The sequence below is a fragment of the Dasypus novemcinctus genome, chromosome 17 (genome assembly GCF_030445035.2).
Source record: "Dasypus novemcinctus isolate mDasNov1 chromosome 17, mDasNov1.1.hap2, whole genome shotgun sequence".
Lineage (NCBI taxonomy): Eukaryota > Metazoa > Chordata > Mammalia > Cingulata > Dasypodidae > Dasypus > Dasypus novemcinctus.
The window spans coordinates 2,613,422-2,635,533 of NC_080689.1; the positions used below are offsets into that span (position 1 = coordinate 2,613,422).

Sequence of the window (22,112 nt, forward strand, 5' to 3'; positions counted from 1 at the left end):
TCCGCGGCGTGAACGAGGCCCCCTGACGTGGAGACGGTGTCAGCACGAGACCGGGGCCCACGGGGGTGCGTCTGCGCCCGGGGCAGGGTGGGCTCGCTGGGCCCGCCGACCCCGGCTGCGACCTGCCCTGCCGAGGCCCCGCTGAACGACGACGGGGCCGGGGGCCTCTGCCCCGCGCTGTGCCGCCCGAGGCGCCCAGAAACACGTCAGGCGGGGGCTGCAGGGCAGGGGCTGCAAGGCTGGGGCAGGCGAGGGCAGGGGGACACGAGCGGGAGGGGCAGGCGCCCCCCGCACCCAGCGGGGCTGGAGGGGGCGCAGGGAGCCCAGGCCGCCTCGGCTGGCGTCAGCGGGAAACGGGGCCTGGGCAGACAGAGCCTGGCAGCAAATGCCCCCGGAGCCTCGGGACGAGAGCCGGAGCCCCCCGGACTGGCCTCAGAGCTGTGGGCGCACACGCGGGGTCATTTGTTAGCAGCCCTGGGGGACGGATACGGAAACCCCATTAGCTTTCCTGAAAAGTGCATGTTCTGGCAAAACAGCAGGTGCACGTTGACTAGAACAGAAGACACAATTCAAAATAAACAGAGAAAGGAAAAAAAAAAAAGACACAATTCAGGGGTTTGTGAAATGCTTCAGTTGGTTTGTAGCCTGCAATACTTTCTCACACCATGTAGGGTCAGGACATCCTGCTAAAGTTTGCAGCTCTTTGCCTAGATATAGGTTTATTAGGAAAGTTTCAGAGTTCCCAGACTTGGCCTTTTCCAGTCTAAACTTGTGCAAACAGTAGGGAAGAAATATTTTTTTTTCCTAGAGAATGTGAGTCCTCAAGACTCCTATAATGATGTGCCCACTTAGCATTTAAAAAATAGTTACAGACCTTATATGAATATGCACCCTGGCTACCCGTAACCGTTGACTTTATGGTAAAGGAAATACTCAAACCTTCTTTTTCATTCCATCTCCAAACAAGGGACTTTAATTTTTTCCTCCAAATTTCATTTCTTTGATGGACGAAAAGTGAAGGATCATCAGTCTAATCTAAATCTCTGCTGTGAAATCACCTACTTAGGAACTTGTTTCTGTGGAATAATGTACAAAGCCTCTTTACCCAGGGTGCCTCACTTCTATGGCAAGAACACTGCACAAGCACACTATCCTTTAGGAGAACTTTAACAGTTTGTAAAATATATATATTGTAAAATATGTATAATTTATACCTTAGAAATTACTGTCTTTAACTGGCAGTGCAATAAAGAACTACAGTTCAATGTAAGACTGGTAAGCCTACTCCCTATTTAGAGAAGAAATTGAAACCTACTTATTATGACTTATAAGCATCTTGAGAAATGGACTTTCTCCTTAAAGGCTATAAGAAGAGTTGTACTTGGAATGGCCTCTTGCTCTTTCTTTTGTCTAATAAAGCATTGTAATAAGATGGTCAGTTTGTTGGTGTGTTCTATTTATTTTTTTAAATTATTTAATTAGAGAAATTGTAGGTTTACAGAAAAATCATGCATAGAATACAGAGTTCCCATTCTCCCCCTCCCCATTTTGCACACTGATGTTCATAATGTCATTATTCATAACTGCCAAAAAAAAAGATGGAAGCAACCCCAGTGCCCACCAACAAATGAGTAGATAAACAAAATGTTGTATATACATAAAATGGAATATTATTCATGTATAAAAAGGAATGAAGTTCTGATGCATGGGGTAACATGTATGAACCTTGAAGACATCATGCTGAGTGAAATAAGCCAGACACAAGAGAACAAACATCTTTTGATCTCATTAATATGAAACAATTAGAATAAGAAATCTCATAGGGGCAGAAACTAGAATAAAGGTTACCAGGGGCTGGGGCTGGGGTGGGGAATAGGGAATTAATGCTTAATTGGTATGGAGAATCTGTTTGGGGCGAAGGAAAAGTTTTAATAATGGAAGGTAGTAATGGCATAACAGTGTAAATGCAATTAACATCACTGAAATGTGTATTTGAAACCAGATAAAATGGGAAATTTTAGGTTGTATATGTTACCAGAAAAAAAATTTCAACCAAAAAGATTTTTAGAAAACTGTACAACACAAAAGGTGAGCCCTAATATAAATTATTTACTATAATTAACAATATGATTATAAAAATAGTTTCATCAATTGTAACAAAGTTACCACACTAATGCAAAAGGTTAAAAATAAGAGGAAAGCGGGCGAGCCGTGCAGAGCGCCGACGATCACAGGGCGGCTGTTAAAGGAAAGCGGAGCGTGGAGGTGGGCGGCCTGCCCTGGTCAGGCCTACAGCCCCAGGACCCAGAACCTTCTTTCCTGCATCTTGCGAGTGGCCCCAAACTTTGTCGGGGACACTTGAAAGGCCTCTTTCAGCCTGGCCGGTTAGCAGCACTGGCTGCACGGGTGGGACCCCGCAGAGCGGAGGGCACGAGGCCGGCAGCCCGCTCCCCACGCCGGGACCTCACGGCATCGGGGCCGGGGCCACGCAGGTGGTGGGGTGTCGCCCCAGCTCCGCAGGCCCCGCGGTCACCGCCTCCCTGGCTTCTCAGGCCAGCAGGGCACCCACCCGTGCGGACCAGCCCTGGGGCCGGCAGGTGTGGCGCGGCCTGGCCCCCAGCGCCCCCCCTCTGCCCGGCCCCCGCCGCTGTCCCCTGCCCGCGGCGCCCACCGGCTCTCGGCACCCGTCTCGGCTCTGGCGCCTTCGCCTGGCTCCCGCGTCTCCCCCTCCCCAGGGCCTTGGCCCAGCTTCCGGCACCTTCCAGCGGAGCCTCTGCCTGGGCCTGCCCGGCGTCCCCCTTCCCCGCCCGCTGTTGACTCTTCACCCCCACTCCCCCCGGGGAGGGGACCGCAGAGCCCCCTCTTCAGTCGAGAGGGCCGTCCCCACTCCCACCTGGCCACCGCGCGGCGCGGCCCTCGTGTCGGCCACCGGGAGCGTCCACGCGCGGGCGGGCCAGCCGGGGCTAAGGCGGCGGACGTCAGCGGAAGCCGCCACCGGCCTGGGCCGGGGCCAGGGCAGAGGCTGCGGCTCTGGCAGGGGGTGCCGCCGGGGCGGAGCCTGCCCACACGGGCTGGGGGCCCCGGGGACCGCGGGAACCACCGCGCTGGGGGGCGACGGCGCTGCTGGGTGGGCAGGAGCCTGGGCTCCCCGAGCTCATCGCGGCACCCACGCCCTCGCCGCCCCAAGATGGCCACGCGGGAGCCTCGCCCCCGCCCCCCGCCCGGGCCGGACCCAGCACCCCGCGAGGGGCAGGAGGCCGCGGCGCGAGCTGGGCAGGCCGTGCCCGCGCTCCAGAGACCGCGGGTCAGAGCCCGCTGGCGCCGGGGCCCTCCGCGGGGGGCGCCCTCGTCGCTGACCCGCCGGCCTTCCTGATGCCGCACGGGCCCCCCAGGAGCTCCACCGCAGAGAGCGCCGACCCCCCAGGAGCGCCGACCTCACGGGCCGCCTGGACCTGGGCGGGGGGTGCTCTGCGTCCACAGACGAGCTGGGGTCCCTGCCATTCCCAAACTCCAGCTGGCGGCCAGCGCGGGCTTCCCGAGAGGGGCTTCCCGCCTGCAGCCCCTCCTCCCCGCCGTCAGCTGCCCCCTTGCAGTGGGGGACCGCCACCCCTGAAAGCAGCTGGGGGGGCCCTCTACCCCCTGTGCAGCTGGGGGGCCGCCACCCCCTGTGCAGCTGGGGGGCTGCCACCTGGCCCCCTCCCCACACCCTTTTCACCTGGCCCTGGGGGTGGGGAGGCGTGCAGGTGGCCGCAGGCGGCAGGTGGCCGCAGGCAGGGGTGGCATCTAGCACCCCCTCCCCAGCAGCGGTGACCGTGCCTCAGGCCAGGTAAGCGGCAGCTCGACGCCGGTCACGCCGGGACGCTCGTTCCCACCGGCCCACGCCGGTCCAAGAGGAAAGACCCTCCCTCCGAGAGCAGCTCAGAAAGGCACCCACCCAGCCTGCCCCGGGAGCGCCGCGGACCCACTTCCGAGGGGCCTGGGGGGGGACAGGAGCGCCGTGACCTCGCAGGCGTCGGGGCGGCTGTGCTCTCCTCCCCCGGGCAGGGTCGCCTGGTAGGCAGGGCAGTGGCTGGGGCCGCTCAGTGGCCGCGGCCAGGGCTGGTGGCCGGGCCTGTGGCGTCCAGGGGACGGCCTCGGGCCCCACCTGGGCGCTGCTGCCCCCGACCCGGCCTCGACCTCCCGGCCGGCACTTCAGAAGCTCCTCAACGGTCCCTCCTGGGGGGCGCCGGGGACCAGCTGCAGGAAGTGGGGGTGGACATGGCGCAGGCCCCACCGCGCCCCGCCGGGCGCCCCCTGCTCCCTCGCGCTGCTTCTCAGGACGCGCGGGTGGCGCTCACGCCTGCTCTCCCGGGGAATGAGCTCCCGGAGGCCGCTCCGTCGAGCGGTCACCTCCCCTCCCAGGGCGTCCCCGTGCGCCCTCCCCTCTGTGAGGCTGTGCTCAGCGGCCAGGCTTGCGCCGGGCAGCCGGCTTCCCCGCTGGACGCAGGGCCGAGCCTGCGGTGCTGCAGGGAGACGGCCTCGGTGGTGGCTCCTTGGCTGGGTGCAAGGTGGCAGGGAGAGGCGCCGGCCTGAAGGAGGCCCCAGGACGGAGGCCGGCAGCCTCCCATGGAGATCCCGTCCCAGGCCCGGCGTGGCCGTCCTCGGCATGACATGTGCCTTTGTGTCCCTTTACTAAGTCCCTGCTTTTAAACCCTCTGGCTGCCCCAAGTGGGGCTCTGAGTCTTGCCATCAAGAGTATTGACAGGGAAGTGGATGTGGCTCAGGCAGTTGGGCACCCACCTACCACAAAGAGGTCCTGAGTTCAGTTCCCAGTACCTCCTGGAGAAGATGAGCAAGACAGCAGGCTGATGCGACAGGCTTGCGTGGTGAGCTGATGCAACAAGATGATGCAATGAGGAAACACAATGAGAGACGCAACAAGCAGGGAGTAGGAGGCCCAAGTGATTGGGTGTCTCCCTCCCAAAAGAAGACGAGCAGACACAGAGAGCAGACAGTGAGCGCAAGCAATGGGGAGGGGCGGGGGAGAAATAAATAAATAAAATGAGTCTTTAAAAAGAAGTGTTGACGGACCACGGCTGAGCTCCTGCCTTGGGGGTCTTAGGAGTGTCTTTGTCCCTGCGATTGATTTTTGACCCATTCCCAGGGCACGGCCTGGACACCTGAGGTCAGGCGGAAGCACCTGCCGCACCTCGGGGGCTGCCCGTACCACCTCTCCCGCCCGGCGGCTGGCACCTGGCCGCCCTCCGCGCCGCAGGGCTCCCCGACTTCTGGGAACGTGTGAGTCAGGGCGGGAAGAGCTCCCAGGGGAGAGGGCAGCTGCTCCTGCGTGAGCCAAGAAGGCCGGGGGGCAGGCGGCGCCGGTCAGCAGGAGGGGGCGGCGGGGTGCTCACAAAGGCCGGCGGCCCCCTCCCCACACCCTTCCGCCCTCCCACCTGGGTGCCGCCAGGGCCACCCCCGCGCTGGGCCGGTCCCCGCTCTCCCGCCGCTGCATAGCGCCCAGCTCCTCCTGCCCGGCCCCCGGCACCCTGGCCCCTGCTCTCCAGGGGATGACGAGGCAGACTGGGCGCTGGCTCCTGCCTCAGCAGCTGCCTCCGGAAAGCCCTTCCTCTGTGCCTCAGTTTCCACGCCCGTCACATAAGCAGATTCTCCGCCGGCCTTGGCCTTCCCAGCTCCAGGCTGAGGGCTACGCTCGCGGTGTTTTCATCCGACGCTTAACGAGCAAGGGTGGCGCACGCCGACAGCCTTAATCACAGCAACCCACGAGAGCGGAGCGTGGCCCGTGGCCGCCCCCGGAGCTGCAGCTAGGGAGCCCCTGCCGGGCCGGACGGGGGCGGGGGGGGCGCCGGGAGAGGCCAGGGCGCCTCCAGCGGACGCGGGCGCGGAGGGGAGGCCAGGGGAGAGGCAGAGCGAGCGCCGCGCCCGCGTCCCGGCAGGCCCCGGCAGGGTGGCCCGGCCTCCCACCCCGCACCCTGGGCAGTGCCGCCCCCGTCCCTGGAGCCCGCCCCCGCCCCCTGGCCCCGGCGGCTGCTCCGCGCTGCCCCGTCCTCGGCTCTGAGCACCCTTCAAGCAGGGCCCGTTTCCTCTACACCCCGTTATTAAGGGGACACGGCAGCGTGCCCTTGACCCCTGACAGACCCCGTGGCCGGTGCAGACCTGAGCCCCGTGGGCCGGTCGCTGCGGTGCCAGGAGAGCACGCCAGGCCCCCAGGGCAGGGAGAGGGGCTGCCGCGGGCGCTCACAGCAGTCCCTGCCCAGAAACCGGGGGGACAGCAGCGAGGAGGGGAAGCCGCCGAGAGCCGCCTGGGCAGGCCCTGCTCTCAGCCCCCGCCCCCGGACCCGCCCTCCGCACCCCTAACCCGTCGTGTGGGGGTTTCAGGTCAAAAGGGACCACCTGCATCTCTGAGCCGCTCCTTGTGCCGCCTCGGCACTGGCCAGGGGGACTTCCCGGCAGCCCCTGCCTCGCCCGCCCTTCCGAGCCCCGGGCACAGCCGCTTCCAGGACAGAGCTGTGCAGGCGCGTCTCGCGCGTCCTCACACGCCGTGAGGGTCGGAGGTCTCGTGCCAAAGGGCACACCTCTGGGGGACGCGCCCTCCCATGGGGCTGTGCGGCTGACCCCCGTGAGCAGTGCTGGAGAGCCCGAGGGGTCCCTGCCTGGGGCCAGGGCGCCACGAGGCCCCGGACCGGACGGACGGGATGGCGGTGCTGGAAATCCAGGCCACCCTAGATAGTCCCGGGACACTGGGGCCCCCACCCAGCTCCCAGGCAGCCACGCCCCAGGCATAGTAGGGCAGAGGGGGGAGGGGGCTGGGGGGAAGAGGACAGGGGGGGAAAGGCTGGGGGGAGAGGCCTGGGGGGGGAGGGAACTGGGGAGGGGAGAGGGCAGGGGCGAGGGCCATGGGGGGAGAGGGCAGCGGGGAGAGGCGGGCACGGGGGGGAGGGGGGAGCCAGGCCCCCTGCAGCCTCCTCCCCTGCCCCTGCGGCTCTGGGCGGACGCCGGGAATCCGGGCGCCCCAACCTGTCGAACCGGTTTGGAGGGCCAGGCCCGCGGGAGGGGGCGGCCGCGAAGGATGCGCGCCCTGGCCCGCGCTCGCCCGCACCGCCGCCGTCCGGCCCCGCTGCGGCCGCCCCTTCGCCCCCCGCCGACCCCATGGCGCGCGCGCGGGGCCTCCCCGCACCCCTGCTGGGCCTGGCGCTGGCTCTGAGCCTGCCCGCGCCGGGCGCCGCGGCCTGCGGGTCGCTCGGGCCTCCCGAGCGCCTGGCGTTCGCCCCCGCGGCGCGGGCCCGCTGGCTGGCCCCCCGCGTGCGCCCGCCGGGGCCGCTGGACCCGCTCTACGGCGCCGCACGCGGCTTCCTGGCGGCGGTGCAGCGCAACCCCTTCCCCGCCGGTGAGTGCGCCCCGCGCCCACCGCCCTCGCGCCCCGAAGTCTCTGCCCCGGCCGCACTGGAGGCGACCTTTTCCCGCTGAGCCTCAGTTTCCCCTTTGTGAAGCAGAGGCTGTTGCGTTAGAAGTTCGCCAAGGCCCGGCTGTGGTTTCCCGGGGCTCCCTGGATGGGGGGGAGGACCGGGAGAGGAGAGGGAGCCGGGAGGGGGACAGGGTGGCCCCAGCCCCTCGCCCGCTGTGCCCAGGCTGGTGGCTGCACCGCACGGTCCAGGGGGACAGGGCTGCCGGCCCCCCACGGCAGGAGGGCAGAGGGCCGCGGCGGTGCCGTCCTTCCCGGAGCCGCGGGGCGGGGGCCCGGCGTGGGGGAGGGGTGGCACGGCGGCTGTGACCCCGGCCCGCCCGGCTCCTGCCCGCAGAGCTGGTGAAGGCCCTGCTGAACGAACCCGCCTCCTTGCGCCTGGAGGAGGTGAGCGGGGGCAGCGGGGGCCGGGGCAGCGGGGCGGGAGGTCGACAGGCCCGGGGGCACCTGCCGGGGGTCTCGGGCTGGCACCCCCCAGACCTGGGCTCCGGGCCCTGTGCCACCCCTCCTGGCCGTGGGGAATCCAGGAAGCCCCACCCTTGCCCCCCTCACGTGGGGGTGGCCGTCCACCAGGCCCCGCGCCCCTCGAGGTTCCGGCCTGCCGCTTTCGCATCCCCTCCTGGGCCGGGGGGTGTGGGGTGTGTGGGGGCGGGGGGGCTCAGCCCCTCAGGCCTGGCCGCCCCCAGGTGGTGCGGTACGAGGCGGGCTACGTGGCCTGCGCCGCCGTCGCGGCCCTCTACCTCCTGGGCATGCCGGCCGCCGGGCTCTGCCTCTGCTGCTGCCGCGGGCGCCGGCGCTGTGGGGGCCGCGTGAAGACGGAGCACAAGGCGCTGGCGTGTCAGCGCGGCGCCCTCGTGGCCTTCCTGCTGGGGACCACCGTCGTGCTGCTGTGAGGGCCGGCCCAGGTGGGGGGAGGTCCAGGTGGGGGCAGGCCCAGGTGGGGGGAGGTCCAGGTGGTGGGGTGAGGCTCAGGTGGGGGGAGGCCCAGGTGGGGGGCGGGCGGCCCAGGTGGGGCAGGCCCAGGTGGGGGGTGGGCAGCCCAGGTGGGGGGAGGCCAAGGTGGGGGGGCGGGGAGGCTCAGGTGAGGGGAGTCCTGGGTGGGAGGAGGCCCAGGTAGGGAGCGGGTGGCCCAGGTGGGGCAGGCCCAGGTGGGGGGCGGTCCAGGTGGGAGGTTGAGTGACTCAGGTGGGGGGAAGCCCAGGTGGCAGGTGGGCAGCCCAGATGGGGGCAGGCCCAGGTGGGAGGAGGTCCAGGTGGGGGTTGGGTGACTCAGGTGGGGGGAGGCCCAGATGGTGGTGGAAGGCTCAGGTGGGGGGAGATCCAGGTGGGGGGAGGTCCAGGTGGTAGGGGAAGGCTCAGGTGGGGGGAGACCCAGGTGGCGGGGATGGGAGGCACAAGTAGGAGATCCAGGTTGGGGGAGGCTCAGGTGGAGGTTGGGCAGCCCAGGTAGGGGGAGGCCCAGGTGAAGGGAGGCCCAGGTAGGGGGAGGCCCAGGTGGGGGAGGCCCAATGGGGGTTCCGGCAGCCCCAGGCACCCATAGCCACAGCCACCCCCCACCCCCTGCCCCCCAGGGTGGGTGTGGCCTGCGCCTTCGCCACCAGCCAGCGCGTGCACGCGGAGATGGGCCCCAGCGTGGAGGCCGTGCCTGAGACGCTGCTCAGCCTGGGCGGGCTGGTGGCCGATGTCCCGCAGGTGAGTCCTCCGGGCCGGGCCGGGCTCCCAGCGGGGTCCATGAGCCTCTGCGCAGGCCCAGCAGCCCTTCCTGCTCACACCGCCAGTCCCCACGCTGGAGGGGGCCCAGGGGTGACGGTCGGGGGTGCCCGGGGCAGCCTCAGGTCGGGGCGGGGGGGAGCTGGGGGACCCAGGCCGGGCTGGGGGGCTGAGGGGCTGGGGGGCCGGGGGGCCGGGGGACAGCGGGGCAGCCTCACAACGTGTACCTGTCCAGGAGCTGCAGGCGCTGGCCCGGCAGTTCTCCCTTCCCCAGCAGCGCGTCCTGGAGGAGCTGGACGGTGAGGCGCATGGGCGGGCAGGGGCGGGGGGCTCTGGCCTGGGGGGCTGGCGGGGACCGGCCCTGCACATCTCCTGTGCCCCAGGTGTCGGCGTGAGCCTCGGGAGCACCCTCCACAGCCAGCTCAGGAGCACGGTGCACCCGGCGCTGGCCTCGGTGCTCAGCCTGGGCCACGGTGAGCACGTGGGCAGCATGCAGGGGTCCCGGGCGCCCCCGCACTCCTCCCTGCTTTGCCGCCCTGCCTTGCTGTGGCAGGGCAGGGGAGGGCCGGGAAGGGCGGGGGAGGCAGGGGAGGGCTGAGAAGGGAGGGGGGCCTGGGGGAGGCCCGGGAGGGTGGGGGATGGCCCACCCCAGGCCTCAGAGGCTGCTCAGGCCACGGGGTGCCGCAGCCCTGCAGGTGTCCGTGGACCACCTCCAGGCCCTGAACGCCACCTCGGTGGGGCTGCAGGAGAGGCAGGACGACCTGCGCCCGGCCGTGGGGGCGCACCGGGACCACCTCCTCGCCCTGCTGCAGGAGCCCGGCTGCCGGGGCTGTGCGGATGCCCTGGGCATGGCGGGCGCCCTGGAGCTGGGAGCGGACTTCAGCCAGGTGTGGGCCCAGGACGGGCCCCCAGAGCCGGGGCTGCTGTGCTGCCCCGGGAGCCCCTGGGCGCCTGGGGGGGGTGCTGAGTGTTCCTACGAGACTCCCCACCCCCCCGTACCGCCCCCCCATCCTCTCTCTGCCCTTTCTGCCTGTGCCCGGGGTCGTGGCCTGGGCCACACCTGACCACGTCCTGGCCACGTGCTTCTCGTGCATCAGCTCCCCAAGCCCGCTGCCTCCCAGGGCAGGAGTGTGCAGTGGTCCCCATCTTACACACGAGGTCCCCGGGGGTCCCCTGCTGCCCCGTTCTCCCCAGGGACCCCTCTCAGGCCTCTTCATGGAGTGCCTGACACCCCCCACTGCAGCTGCCTCCCGTGGCCGACGTCCTGCTCCGGCTGAAGGGTGCCCCGGAGGCCAACTTCTCCCGCATGGTCCGGGAGGTGAGTGGCCCCGGCTGTCCGGCTCTCCCACCTCGCCAGAGGGGTCCTCGGTCTCCCCCTTCCCCAGGCAGGAGCCCGGGCAGACCTGCGCTCGGGTCGCTCGGAGACCACCAGGCAGGTGGGCGCCCTGGGCTGGGGCGGGCGGGAGGCATGGAGCAGGGCAAGGAGAGCCGAGCCCTGGAGGGGGGAGGTGAGGGGCAGGTGGGGGAGGGGAGGAGCCCTGAGCGTGGGGGCGGGCCTGTGGCTGCAGCTTGGGGAGGGGCCTGGTGGCCGTGTGCGGGCTGGACGGAGAGAGGAGAGGACCCTGGGGTGCGGGTGGAGGGGTGGGGTCTGCGTGAGGCCAGGTTTTGAGGGGAGGCAGGCTGGGCAGAGGGCGTGGGGGCAGTGACCAGGGGGACGAGGGGAAGCCTGTCCCCCAAGCTGGCACCTCCGAAGGGGATGCTCCCTCTAGGCCTGGGGGCTTTGGGTTCCCCCACCTGGGAGCCCGGGGGAGGGCACGTTGAACGGCCCCCCTGGGTTCCTGCAGGAAAACAGCACCTTCAACAACCTCCCGCTCCTGGCCGCCCTGCAGACGGCCGACGTGGTCCGAGGTGAGGCCCCGCCCCCGCCCAGCAGGCCCCGCCCCTGCCCAGCAAACCTGCCCCTGTCCAGTAGAACCCCCAACCAGCAGGCCCCGCCCCTGCCCAGCAGAACCCCGTCTAGCAGGCCCCGCCCCTGCCCAGCAAACCTGCCCCTGTCCAGTAGAACCCCCAACCAGCAGGCCCCGCCCCTGCCCAGCAGAACCCCGTCTAGCAGGCCCCGCCCCTGCCCAGCAAACCTGCCCCTGTCCAGTAGAACCCCCAACCAGCAGGCCCTGCCCCTGCCCAGGAGGCCCCACCCCTGCCCAGCAGGCCCCGCCCCTGCCCAGGAGGCCCCGCCCCTGCCTAGCAGGCCCCGCCCCTGTCCAGTAGGCCCCGCCCCTGCCCAGCAAACCTGCCCCTGTCCAGTAGAACCCCCGCCCAGCAGGCCCCGCCCCTGTCCAGCAGAACCCCCAACCAGCAGGCCCCGCCCCTGCCCAGGAGGTCCTGCCCCATCAAACAGGCCCCACCCTGTCCCTGTCCAGCAGGCCCCCCCTGCCCAGGAGGTGGCTCAGCGAGGAGCTGGCAGGGCCCCTCGGGGGCTTTCTCGCAGTGGCCGGGGAGCCTCGTCTAAACAGGATTTTGGGGGGTGAAGGCAGCCCTGGCTGGGCCCTGCAGGGAGTGCCCCTGCCTGTGGACCCCAGGCCTCCTCCCTGCCCCGCCCTCTCCACTGGACCCCTGCCCCCTCCCTGAACTGCGGCACTTCGGGCAGAGCTGCAGAAGGCAGTGGCCCGGCAGCCGGAGGAGCTGCGGACGCTGGCCCGAGCCTTCCCGGGCTCCGAGGCCGCCTCGCGCTGGAGCCAGGCCCTGGGGGAGGCCGCGCGGGGCAGTCGCCCCTACCTGCGGGAGGCACAGAGATACGAGCGCTACAGGTGCCGGGCAGGGGGCAGCGGGACCGGGGGCAGCAGGACCCGGGAGGGACAGAGGGACCCAGGGGTACAGTGGGACCTGGGGGGGGCAGCAGGACCCTGGGGGGTACAGTGGGACCCTGGGGGGGGCAGCGGGACCCAGAGGGGGATAGCAGGACCCTGGGGGGGTCAGCAGGACCCGGGAGGGACAGCGGGACCCGGGGGTACAGTGGGACCTGGGGGGGCAGCAGGACCCTGGGGGGTACAGTGGGACCTGGGGGGGCAGCAGGACCCTGGGGGGTACAGTGGGATCCTGGGGGGGGCAGCGGGACCCAGAGGGGGATAGCAGGACCCTGGGGGGGTCAGCGGGACCTGGGGGGGTACAGTGGGACCCCGGGGGGGGACAGCAGGACACGAGGGGGCACAGCGGGACCCAAGAGGGGCAGTGGGGCCCGAGGGGGGACAGCTGAGCTGCTCAGCCACCTGGGCTGCATGGCCGGCCCCTGTCAGCCCCTGGCTGTGTGCCCGTGGACCCCATGGGGCAACGAGGCCCCAGGAGCTTGCTGTCCCCGCCACTGGCCAGCGGCCCCACCCAGCCCTGCTTTCCCCATGTGGCCTGTGCTGGCCCACAGTGCCCCCACCTTCCCTGCCCCTGCCCTCCCTGGCACTGACCGGTCCCCCTTCCCTGTCCCCCACTCCCTGGCGCTGCTGCTCCCCGCTGACCACTGCCCTTGTGCAGGTGGATCGCGGGCTGCGTGCTGTGCTCCGCTCTCCTGCTCGTCGTGGCCTGTAACCTGCTGGGCCTCGGCCTGGGCACCTGGGGACTTGCCACCCGGGAGGACCCCAGCCACGCGGAGCCCAGGGCCGAGGCGGGGGCCCGCCTCCTCATGGCGTAAGGACGGGTGGGGCGCGGGGGCTGCGGGAGCAGCGTCCCGGGGACCGAGCCTGGGCGTGGTGGCGCTGACTCGCCGGGGTCCTGCGGCTGAAGGGCTGGCCGAGCAGGAGTGAGAGGCGCCCTCCCTGCCCGGCCCGCAGCCTTCCCGGGCCCCGCATGCTTTCCCGCGAGCCGCACAGCCTCGAAGTCCTTCTTAACCCAGCGCCCGAGGCTGGCTGCCGCACCCGCTGGTGCCGCTGTCCACCGCGCAGGGTGTGGCCAGAGGGGCGCGCAGGGGCCCGGAAACCAGCTGCGTTGCCCCCTCCGAGCCTGGGCGGGGCCGTGGTGCTGTCCCTGCTGGGGGTCGCCCCGGGGGCTCAGCCTGAGGAGGGGGCGGGGGGGGCTGGCTCTGCAGCAGAGCCGCGGCCGGGCCGCGATGGCGCCGCGGCGGGGCTGGGGGCTCCGAGCCCCTCCTGCTGCGGGGCTGCGCCCTCGGCCTCCCCCTGGGGCGCTGGCCGGGCGCTGGCCCGGGAGGTGGGCTGGATGCGGGGGGCGGTGGTCCAGGCCCGCAGCCCCCGCTCCGCCTCCCCAGGGGCGCGGGCCTCGGCTTCCTCCTCGCCGCCCCCCTCGTCCTGCTGGTCCTCGCCGCCTTCCTGCTGGGCGGCAACGTGCAGACGCTGGTGTGCCGGGGCTGGGCGCGCGGCGAGCTCTACGAGGTGCGCCTGCGCGGGGCGGGGGGGGGCCTGGAGCCCGGGGTGGGGGGGCAGCAAACCACCAGGTAGGGGCGGGGGGCAGCCCACAAGTCCCTGGGGTCCAGGCGGGGCCCTCGGGCATCCCCCTACGGGCTTGCTTCTTTGCCCCGGGACCCCCTGTCCTAACACTGAGCCTAGGAACAGGGAACCCTGGCTCCCGCGAGCTCCCGCTTGCTCCCGCCTGCTGCCCCTTCCCACCTGCTCCCACCTGCTCCCACCTGCTGCCACGTCTCCCACCTGCTCCCGCCTGCTGCCCCTTCCCACCTGCTCCCACGTGCTCCCACCTGCTGCCACGTCTCCCACCTGCTCCCGCCTGCTGCCCCTTCCCACCTGCTCCCACGTGCTCCCGCCTGCTCCTGCCTGCTCCCCCCTCCCCACCTGCTCCCACGTGCTCCCCCCTTCTCGCCTGCTCCCACGTGCTCCCGCCTGCTCCCCCCTTTCACACCTGCTCCCACCTGCTCCCGCCTGCTGCCCCTTCCCACCTGCTCCCACGTGCTCCCGCCTGCTCCTGCCTGCTCCCCCCTCCCCACCTGCTCCCACGTGCTCCCCCCTTCTCGCCTGCTCCCACGTGCTCCCGCCTGCTCCCCCCTTTCACACCTGCTCCCACCTGCTCCCGCCTGCTGCCCCTTCCCACCTGCTCCCACCTGCTCCCGCCTGCTCCCCCTTCCCACCTGCTCCCACGTGCTCCCCGCAGGGGCTGTGCCCACCCTCCCTGGAGCTTGTGGGAAGAGCCCCTGGGGGCAGTAGAGCCAGTGCTGGTTTGAGTCAGGCTGGGCAGGGGTCCCAGGGTCCCTGGCCTGGGCTCGGCCCACCCGCTCCAGGCCCATCTCCCTGCTGTGCCCCCAGTTTGCAGACACCCCGGGGAACCTGCCGGCATCCTTGAACCTGTCCCACCTGCTGGGGCTGAGGAAGAACGTCAGCGTCCGCCTGGCCTACCAGTGAGCGGGCGGGGGTGGGGGCGGGGGCGGGCGAGGGGGGGTGAGGCCAGGGGGCCGGGAGCAGGGGGGGGGGCGGGCGAGGTGGGGGGGTGCTGTGAGGCCGGAGGGGGCGGGGGCAGGCAAGACCGGGGGTGGGGTGAGGCCGGGGGGCCGGGAGTGGGGGGCGGGTGAGGCCGGGTGGGGGGAGGGCAGAGGGGGCGAGGCAGGGGGGATGTGGTGAGGCCAGGGGGCCGGGAGCGGGGGGGGGGGGCGGGCGGGCGAGGCGTGAGGGGGGGGTGAGCCCGGGGGGTGGCGGGCGAAGCTGGGGGGGTTGCTGGGGCGGGCGAGGCCGGCGCCCCAGGTGCAGTCAGCCCCCACTGCCCGCGCCCCTCCCAGGCAGTGCAGAGAAGGGGCCGCACTCTGGAGGGTCCTGCAGCTCAATGACTCCTACGACCTGGAGAGGCACCTGGACATCAGCCAGGTGAGGCCTGGGCCCTGCCCGCACGGCCCGCTCCTCGGCTCTTCCCCAGAGGCACCCCCTCCTCAGAGTTGACCGAGGTGCCTGGGGGCTGCGGCCGCGTGGGGACAGGTGTGGGAGGCGCTCACGGCTGAGCCCTGGGCAGGGGCAGCGAGCCCAGCTGAGGGCGCGGACGGCCCGGAGGGGAGAGTCCTTGCCCCGGACAGGCCCCCGGCTGGGCGCTCCTGCTCGGGGGCAGCGGGAAAGGTGGCGGCGCAGAGGGAGGCCGTGGCACAGAGGGAGGAGGTGGCGGCGCAGAGGGAGGAGGCGGCGGCGCAGAGGGAGGAGGCGGCGGCGCAGAGGGAGGAGGCGGCGGCGCAGAGGGAGGAGGCGGCGGCGCAAGGGTCGCCTGCTGAGAGCCCACGGCCAGTAGGGCTGGTGGCAGGGTTCCAGCCCCCAAGCTGACCCCTAGACCCGTCCTCTCGCCATGGGGCTCCCCAGGACGAGGTGTGCAGGCCTGGGGGATCGCATTGATGCTGTCAAAGCGGAGGAAGAGCTCGCTCTCGAGGGGGCTTGAGCGTGTGTAGACCGCCCCCTGCTTTCCCGTCCTCTCCCAAGTGAGGTGGGGGACCCACCTGGACACCAGGGACCCGGGCCTCTCCATTCCGATCAAATCCTGTGAACTCCCGTTTCCCCACCCGCCGCCACGCAGAGCAGGCCGTTCTCTTCTTTGCGTCGTCTCGTCCCCGGGCAACCCCCGGCTCCCCTGGGGTCCAGCGCCTGGTCGCGCCCTTGGGGCGGCCCGGCCAGAGGGTCCCAAGCTCCAAACCCAGCCCCATGACGATGCTGTGGAGCCGCAGCCCGTTGGCCTCGCGCCACAGCTGTCGCCTCGCTCGGGGTCTCTAGCCAGTGGGGGGCCCATGAGCGGGCCGGGGGGTGTTGCAGCGGGGGTCCTTGGCAGAAGGCGCCCCTGCCCTGCTCGCTGGGGAGGCCTGGCCCTCGGGCGGCCCTGGGAGGGCAGAGGTGGCTCAGGTTCAGGCCGCCCGGCACCTCACCAAGGGAACCTCAAGAGTACTTGCCCTGGAGAGCTCACGAGCGAGCTGTCTGGAGGCACAGCGGCTGTCCAGGGCCCCCGAGGGCATGGCGGCCCGTGCCCGGCCCAGCCCTGCTGAGGCTGCCCCCAGACCCTGCCTCCGCCAGGCTCAGGGCTTTTCCTTCCTTGGGGGTGGTGGCACGGAGGGACGAGAGGGAGTGCAAAGCTGGCACCAGTTCTAGAACTCTCTCTGGCTTGGTGGCTCATCTGTAATAGGCTGGCACTGAATTTCACAACTTTTAGGACTCTTCCTGCGATATCAGGAAGAGGCCAGGGGCCTCTCTTTAAACCGTGGTCCGTCCTGGACGTGCAGTTGCGTCCATCCGTCTGATCACACGTTCGACAAATGCTCGCCGAGCCCCCCCGCCTGCGAGCCTCCGCCCTGGGCGCTGACGGCTTGTTGGGGCGCAGGCCGTCCAGGACCCGAGCAGGCCCGTGAGCCGGCGGTCCGAGCCACAGGCGCCGGGAGGGTGTGCTCACCAGGACACGTGACCGGGCGGACCTGGCCTGGCCGGTGCTCGGGGAGGGTCTGCATCCATGTCCAGGAGCCAGAGGGGCGCCAGGGGGCCGGCAGGAGGGCGGGAGGGGTGCCGGGTCCCCGGGAGCAGCTCCAGCCCGCCCCGTGCCCTCTCCCCCAGTACACAGCCAAGCTGCGGCAGGAACTGCGGCGCCTGCAGGTGGACGTGCGCGACCTGGACCTGCTGAGCCCGGCCGCCCGCCGCGACCTGGAGGCCCTGCGGCGCAGCGGGCTCGAGCAGGTGCCCTACGCCGACTTCCTCGCACAGGTCAGCGGCCGGCGGCCCCCCCTCCACCCTCCCCAGCCCGCGGGGCATGTCCTCCGCCCCCAGGCCCGTCCCGGTGCCGCCCGGCGCCCGCGGCGCTGTCCGTGGTGCTGAAACCGCTGCCGCTTCTGACCGCGTCAGCCCACCGCGCAGCCCTTTTCCCCGGGGAGGGCGGCGTCTGGCGTGTCCCGGCGGGGCCCGCCGTGGGGGCTGCGGGGCCTCTGGACAGGCCGGCACGTTTCTAGCAGGTCCAGCCTTTTCCCTGGGAACTCGGGGGCTGGGGGCTCATCCTGGCTCGGCCTCTCCCGTCTCCCCCCAGATCCGGAAGCCGGTGGTGACCGTGGACGTGGAGACGCTGGCCCAGGAGTTGGAGGGGCTGGCCCGGGCCCAAGTGAGGGGGCCGAGACCCCGGGGGTGGGGGCTCTGGAGTGGGGGTGGGGGCGCTCGCGGGCGCTGCGGTGTGGGCCCTGCCGCCAGCCGGCTGCCTGGCCGTGGGCCAGTCGTTCACAGGCCCGTGCCTCGGTTTCCTCATCCATGAAGGGCACGTCGTCTGCCCCCAGGGCTGAGTGGACCCGACGGCGTAGCGGGCCCGGCGTCCCGCAGGTCCACCGGCGTTGCTAAGCACACGCCGCGTGCGGAAGGCGCTGGGGCAGGCACCACGCGACGGGCCAGGGGTCAGGCCAGTGGCCCCACAGGGGCGTCAGCTCTGCTGGGAAAAGAGCGTCTTGCGTAGATAGACACCAGCGCTCAGGAAGTCCCCTCTGCGCGTCACATCCCCAGCAGCGGCCCGGGGCTGGCTGGGGCACCCACCAGGCCAGGCGGGGCCGGAACAGCGGGGTGGAGGCCCCCGTGCCCCAGAGCCTCAGGAGGGCCCCCCGGCCTCACCGCGGCATGTCTGGCCTCTGGGCTCAGGCAGGGGCCATGGGCCAAGGCTTCCTGCCCAGCTGGCGCCCTTCTGAGCGCGGCCCCCACCCCCCCCAGGGCAACGTGGCGCTGGGGCTGCAGCTGCAGGAGGCGGCCCGGGCGCTGCGCAGCCTCTACCGGGAGCGGGTCCTGCCCCAGCAGGGCCTCGTGGTGAGTTCAGGGCCGGGAGCCTGGGGCCGGGGGGCGGGCAGCGAGGGGAGGGGGCTCCCGAGAACCATGCCCCCAGCCCGCCCTCTTGCCCACAGGCGAAGCTCAACCTCAGCGTCCAGGCCCTGGCATCCACCGCGCCCGGTCTCCAGGTGGCTGCCGGTGGGGGGGGCAGGGGTCCGAGCAGCCTGAAGGAGGGAGCCTGGAGGGCGAGCGTGGGGCCGGGAGCGGGCCCTGTTGAAGGGACGAGTGGGTGGGTGGTGGGCAGTGGGCGGCCCCGGCCCCCGGGCCCGGGGAGATGGTCTGCTTTTGGAGGGAAGCGGGCCCCTGGCCCTGAGCTGAGCCCCCCCCCCCAGGTGGAAACCTCGGAGGTCCTGGGCAGGGTCACGTACCTGAAAGGGGACCTGCCTGCCCGGGCCGCCAGCATCCTGAGGAACGTGAGTGGGGGCAGCGGGGGGCCGCCCCGCAGCTCGGGGCGGGGGGGGGGGCCGCCCCGGAGCTCGGAGCTCGGGGTGGGGCGAGGCGCCCGGGCCCCCGGCCTTCCCCCTGGCTGCACTCCCCGGTGCTGTGGCGCTGGCCCCGGGGCGGCTGCTTCTGGGACCCCGAGGCCCAGCCTCTCCTCCTGCAGGAAAGCGAGTGCCTCCTGGCCCGGGAGATGGGCTACTTCTCCCAGTACGTGGCCTGGGTGCGGGAGGAGGTGAGTGCAGGCTCAGGCCCACTGTCGCCCACCCCCGGGGACCCGGTCACGCTGCTCGGCCCTCCCCTGCCCAGAGCCACGGGGGGCACCCCAGGTCTTTACAGCTGAACCCAAGCTCTGAAGTCTGGCGCCTGCGCCCCTGCTCGCCGGCTCTGCCCACACAGCCACTGCCCCCGCAAGGCTAGAGCAGAGCTGGGCGTCCGGTGTCCCCAGCCCAGCGTCTGCGCCGGGCCCCCAGGCCCCCTCACGCTCAGCGCCTCCCGCCGGCCCTCACTGACCGGGGTCCAGAAGCGCTGGGCCTGCAGGGGGTCGTGCTCGACCTGGAGCATGTGCGTGTGCACGCGAACACACGAGCATGTGTGTGCGTGTGAGCATGTGTGTGCGTGTGCACAAGAGCCTTGAGCAAGTGTGTGCGTGTGTGTGCATGTGAGCATGTGTGCATGTGTGTGCACAAGAGCTTGTGAGCAGGTGTGTGCGTGTGAGCAGGTGTGTGCATGTGTGTGTGCACAAGAGCCTGTGAGCAGGCGTGTGTATGTGTGCATGTGTGTGTGCACATGAGCCTGTGAGCATGTGTGTGCATGTGTGTGCATGTGTGTGCACATGAGCCCTGAGCAGGTGTGTGTGCATGTGTGTGTGCATGAGTGTGCCGGCACACACGTATTGCTTCTGCAGTGAGAACTGACTTACGGCACAGTGCTGGGCACGCAGTAGGGGCTTCACACGACTGGGGAACAGGGTGGAAAGGGCCAGAGCCCAGCAGTGAGCCTGGCGGTGTGCCCCTGCCGCCCAGGACGCGGGCGCACCTGAGCCCGGGCACTGCCCTCTAGTAGTGGACACACCTGAGCCCGGGCACCTCCCTCTGGTCACGGGTGCACCTGAGCCCGGGCACTGCCCTCTAGTAGTGGACACACCTGAGCCCGGGCACCTCCCTCTGGTCACGGGTGCACCTGAGCCCGGGCACTGCCCTCTAGTAGTGGACACACCTGAGCCCGGGCACCTCCCTCTGGTCACGGGTGCACCTGAGCCCGGGCACTGCCCTCTAGTAGTGGACACACCTGAGCCCGGGCACCTCCCTCTGGTCACGGGTGCACCTGAGCCTGGGCACTGCCCTCTAGTAGTGGGCGCACCTGAGCCCAGGCACCTGCGCACACCTGCCCGTCCTGCACCGCAGGTGACACAGCACATCGCCACCTGCCAGCCCCTCTCTGGAGCCCTGGACAACGGCCGCGTGCTCCTGTGCGACATGCTGGCCGACCCCTGGGTGAGTGACCCCAGGCACCTGGCCTCGCCTCGAGGCCTCCTGGGGGGCCCCCCTGTGAGCAGGGCGTGGGGCGTGGCGCCGCTCCCTCCCTGGCCCCCCGCGAGCCGCCGAGCCTGTCCCCCGCAGAACGCCACCTGGCTCTGCCTGGCCTGGTGCGCCCTCCTGCTCGTGCCCAGCGTCGTCTTCGCCGTGAAGGCCGCCAAGTACTTCCGCCCCGTCCGGAAGCGCCTCAGGTGAGGGCTGCGGGCCCGGGACCTGCCCGGCTGCGCTCCGGGGCCAGAAGGTGCTCCCGAGGGCCGGCCCGCCCCCTCCCTCCCCGGCGCCCCCCTGGCCCTGGGGGTGCGGAGCGGGACACGGGGGGCTCGCTCACTTCCCTGGACCCCCAGCTCCACCAGCTCCGAGGAGACTCAGCTCTTCACCATCCCCCGTGTCACCGCCCTGACGCTGTAGCCGGGGTGAGTCCTCGGAGGGGGGCTGGAATCCGGGGCCCCGGGCCTGGGGGCAGGAAGGCGGGGCCCGGTGGGGGGCCTGGCCGTCCCTCTGCCCTGAGCCCTGCGCCCCTCCCGCCCCTCCCCTGCTTCGTTCTTACTCCGGAACAGGTGCACCTGCTGCGGCCAGGTGACCTCCCCCTCGGGCTCAGCCTGGGCCGGGGCTTCGGGAGCTTCACCCCAGAGCCCCGCCCGGATCGTCACACCACGCCCCTCACCTGGCCCCTCGTGCCTGTCCCCTCTCCACCCTCCCTGCTGAGGACCCCCTCCCCACTCGGCACTTAACATGTAGTGAGCGGCAGGTTCTTCCCAGCGTCTGCCCCTTATCCTCCTTGCTGCAGTACACCAGCACGGGCAGAGGCTTCTCTCCGTCCCTTGGAAGCCCTTTCCCGCCCCCTGCCCGTGCCGCCCCCGGCTTCTCCCCAGGCCCCCGGCCCTGCTCCCTCTTTGGCCTCCCCACTGGCCCCAGCCCCACGCCTCGCCCCTCCCCAGCCCTTGCCTCCCAGGAAATTCCTTTCCCAACTTCTCCCCACCTCTGCTTGCTGGTCTCCGGGCCAGTCAGGCGGTGGCCGCTTGGGCTGGCTGGGGAAGCCCCTGGGGGCCGAGGGAGGCCTGCTGTGAGGGCCCCACCCTGGGTTAGGGGTGGCCCCGCTGTCCCGAGGAAGGGGACGGGGCTCCCAGCAGCACCTTCCTCCCACCTGCTCAGCTCTCCGAGGAGGGGCTGCCGCCCGACGGCCTCCCTTCTCCCGTGCTTGGGGCTGTGGTCATCCCCGCCGCCCGTGTCCTCCGTGTGTCCGGGACCCCAGGAACAGGCAAGAAGGAAGCAGGAGAAGAGATGGGCGGGACCCCCGTCCATTAAAGTGCCGTCGCTCTCCTGAGTCTGAGTCCGGGTTCTTGAAACCGCATCTCCCAGGCTGGGGCCTGTGTGCAGTTGGTGTTTACTGAGTGTTTTTGGAGAATCCCAAGCCACCTCGGACCAGCAAGCGGGCTTGTCCCGGCCACCAGCAGGTGGGGGGGCGGCCTGGGCTCGCTCTCGGCCCTGAGCCTCTTAGCTCTTGTGAACGAGAGCCTCGGGTCTCCCAGCCTCAGTTTCTCCACGTGTAAAATGGGGAGAACAATCGTGGCTCCAGAGGGTAGTCAACGCCGACGTGCGAATGCAGGAAAGCACTGGGCAGCGGCCTGGCCCAGGACAAGAGCTCGACGGGAGGAGGCTGCTGGTTTTTACCAGGATGCGCTGAGGCCGGGCCAGCTGGGGTCTGGCCGGTCGGAGGAGAGGGCCGCGGCGGGTCCTCGTTCTCGGGGTGGGAAGTCCTTTCGGGTCGTGGTCAGCTCAGTTCTGGTGTGTCTACGTGAAATCGCCTCTTACGAACCAGAGACAAATCTACTGCTGGAACTTGGGACGGGGCCTTCCCAGCGAACGGTCACTATTGCAAGCACATCGCACACAAGCGTGTAGCACAATCCCCTTTTGGCTTTTCTCAGAGGTTTTCTGGCTTCTTGCTCATCTGCTGACCTCTGCAGGGGAGTGTAATAGCACCCTGCCTTTTAAGAATGCAGTTAATGGGATTTTAAAAAAATATTTATTTATTCCACTTTTCCTCCTAAAGAGTTGCCCTCTGGAATTCCAACCCCATTGTTTGCACCTGCTGTCTGTCTGGTCATCTTTTTTTTCCCTAAAGATTTATTTTATTTATTTCTCTTCCCTTCCCCCCGTTGTCTGCTCTCTGTGTCCATTTGCTGTGTGTTCTTCTAGAAGTGTCTGCTTGCA

At 69.6% G+C, this 22,112-nt stretch overlaps 1 protein-coding gene across 4 annotated transcripts; it reads left to right on the forward strand.

Moving 5' to 3' along the window:
* The first annotated feature begins 7,066 nt into the window (after window positions 1–7,066).
* PROM2 (prominin 2) lies at window positions 7,067–21,222 on the forward strand. Of its 4 annotated transcripts, XM_071208706.1 has the most exons (25): window positions 7,067–7,384; window positions 7,797–7,846; window positions 8,146–8,348; window positions 9,031–9,151; window positions 9,405–9,468; window positions 9,553–9,642; window positions 9,857–10,056; window positions 10,413–10,487; window positions 11,014–11,077; window positions 11,817–11,976; window positions 12,692–12,844; window positions 13,419–13,542; window positions 14,425–14,516; window positions 14,892–14,976; window positions 16,684–16,830; window positions 17,147–17,218; window positions 17,809–17,901; window positions 17,997–18,050; window positions 18,255–18,335; window positions 18,527–18,595; window positions 19,767–19,856; window positions 19,983–20,089; window positions 20,243–20,311; window positions 20,456–20,474; window positions 21,051–21,114. In XM_071208706.1, the coding sequence occupies exons 1-23, from the start codon at window positions 7,147–7,149 to the stop codon at window positions 20,304–20,306; spliced, it is 2,496 nt and encodes an 831-aa protein (XP_071064807.1). In that variant the 5' UTR covers window positions 7,067–7,146; the 3' UTR covers window positions 20,307–20,311; window positions 20,456–20,474; window positions 21,051–21,114. The 4 variants fall into 4 exon arrangements, with proteins under 4 accessions (XP_071064807.1, XP_058134078.1, XP_058134077.1 ...); XM_058278095.2 differs by lacking the exon at window positions 20,456–20,474 and having other exon boundaries at window positions 21,051–21,222; XM_058278094.2 differs by lacking the exon at window positions 21,051–21,114 and having other exon boundaries at window positions 20,456–20,571.
* The last annotated feature ends 890 nt before the right edge of the window (window positions 21,223–22,112 follow it).

Coding starts and splice junctions, on each gene's coding strand:
- PROM2 (XM_058278095.2), top strand. CDS start 7,147: ATGGCGCGCGCGCGGGGCCTCCCCGCACCCCTGCTGGGCCTGGCGCTG. Junction 11,977..12,691: donor CAGAGATACGAGCGCTACAG/GTGCCGGGCAGG, acceptor GCCCTTGTGCAG/GTGGATCGCGGGCTGCGTGC. Junction 17,219..17,808: donor AGGGGCTGGCCCGGGCCCAA/GTGAGGGGGCCG, acceptor CACCCCCCCCAG/GGCAACGTGGCGCTGGGGCT.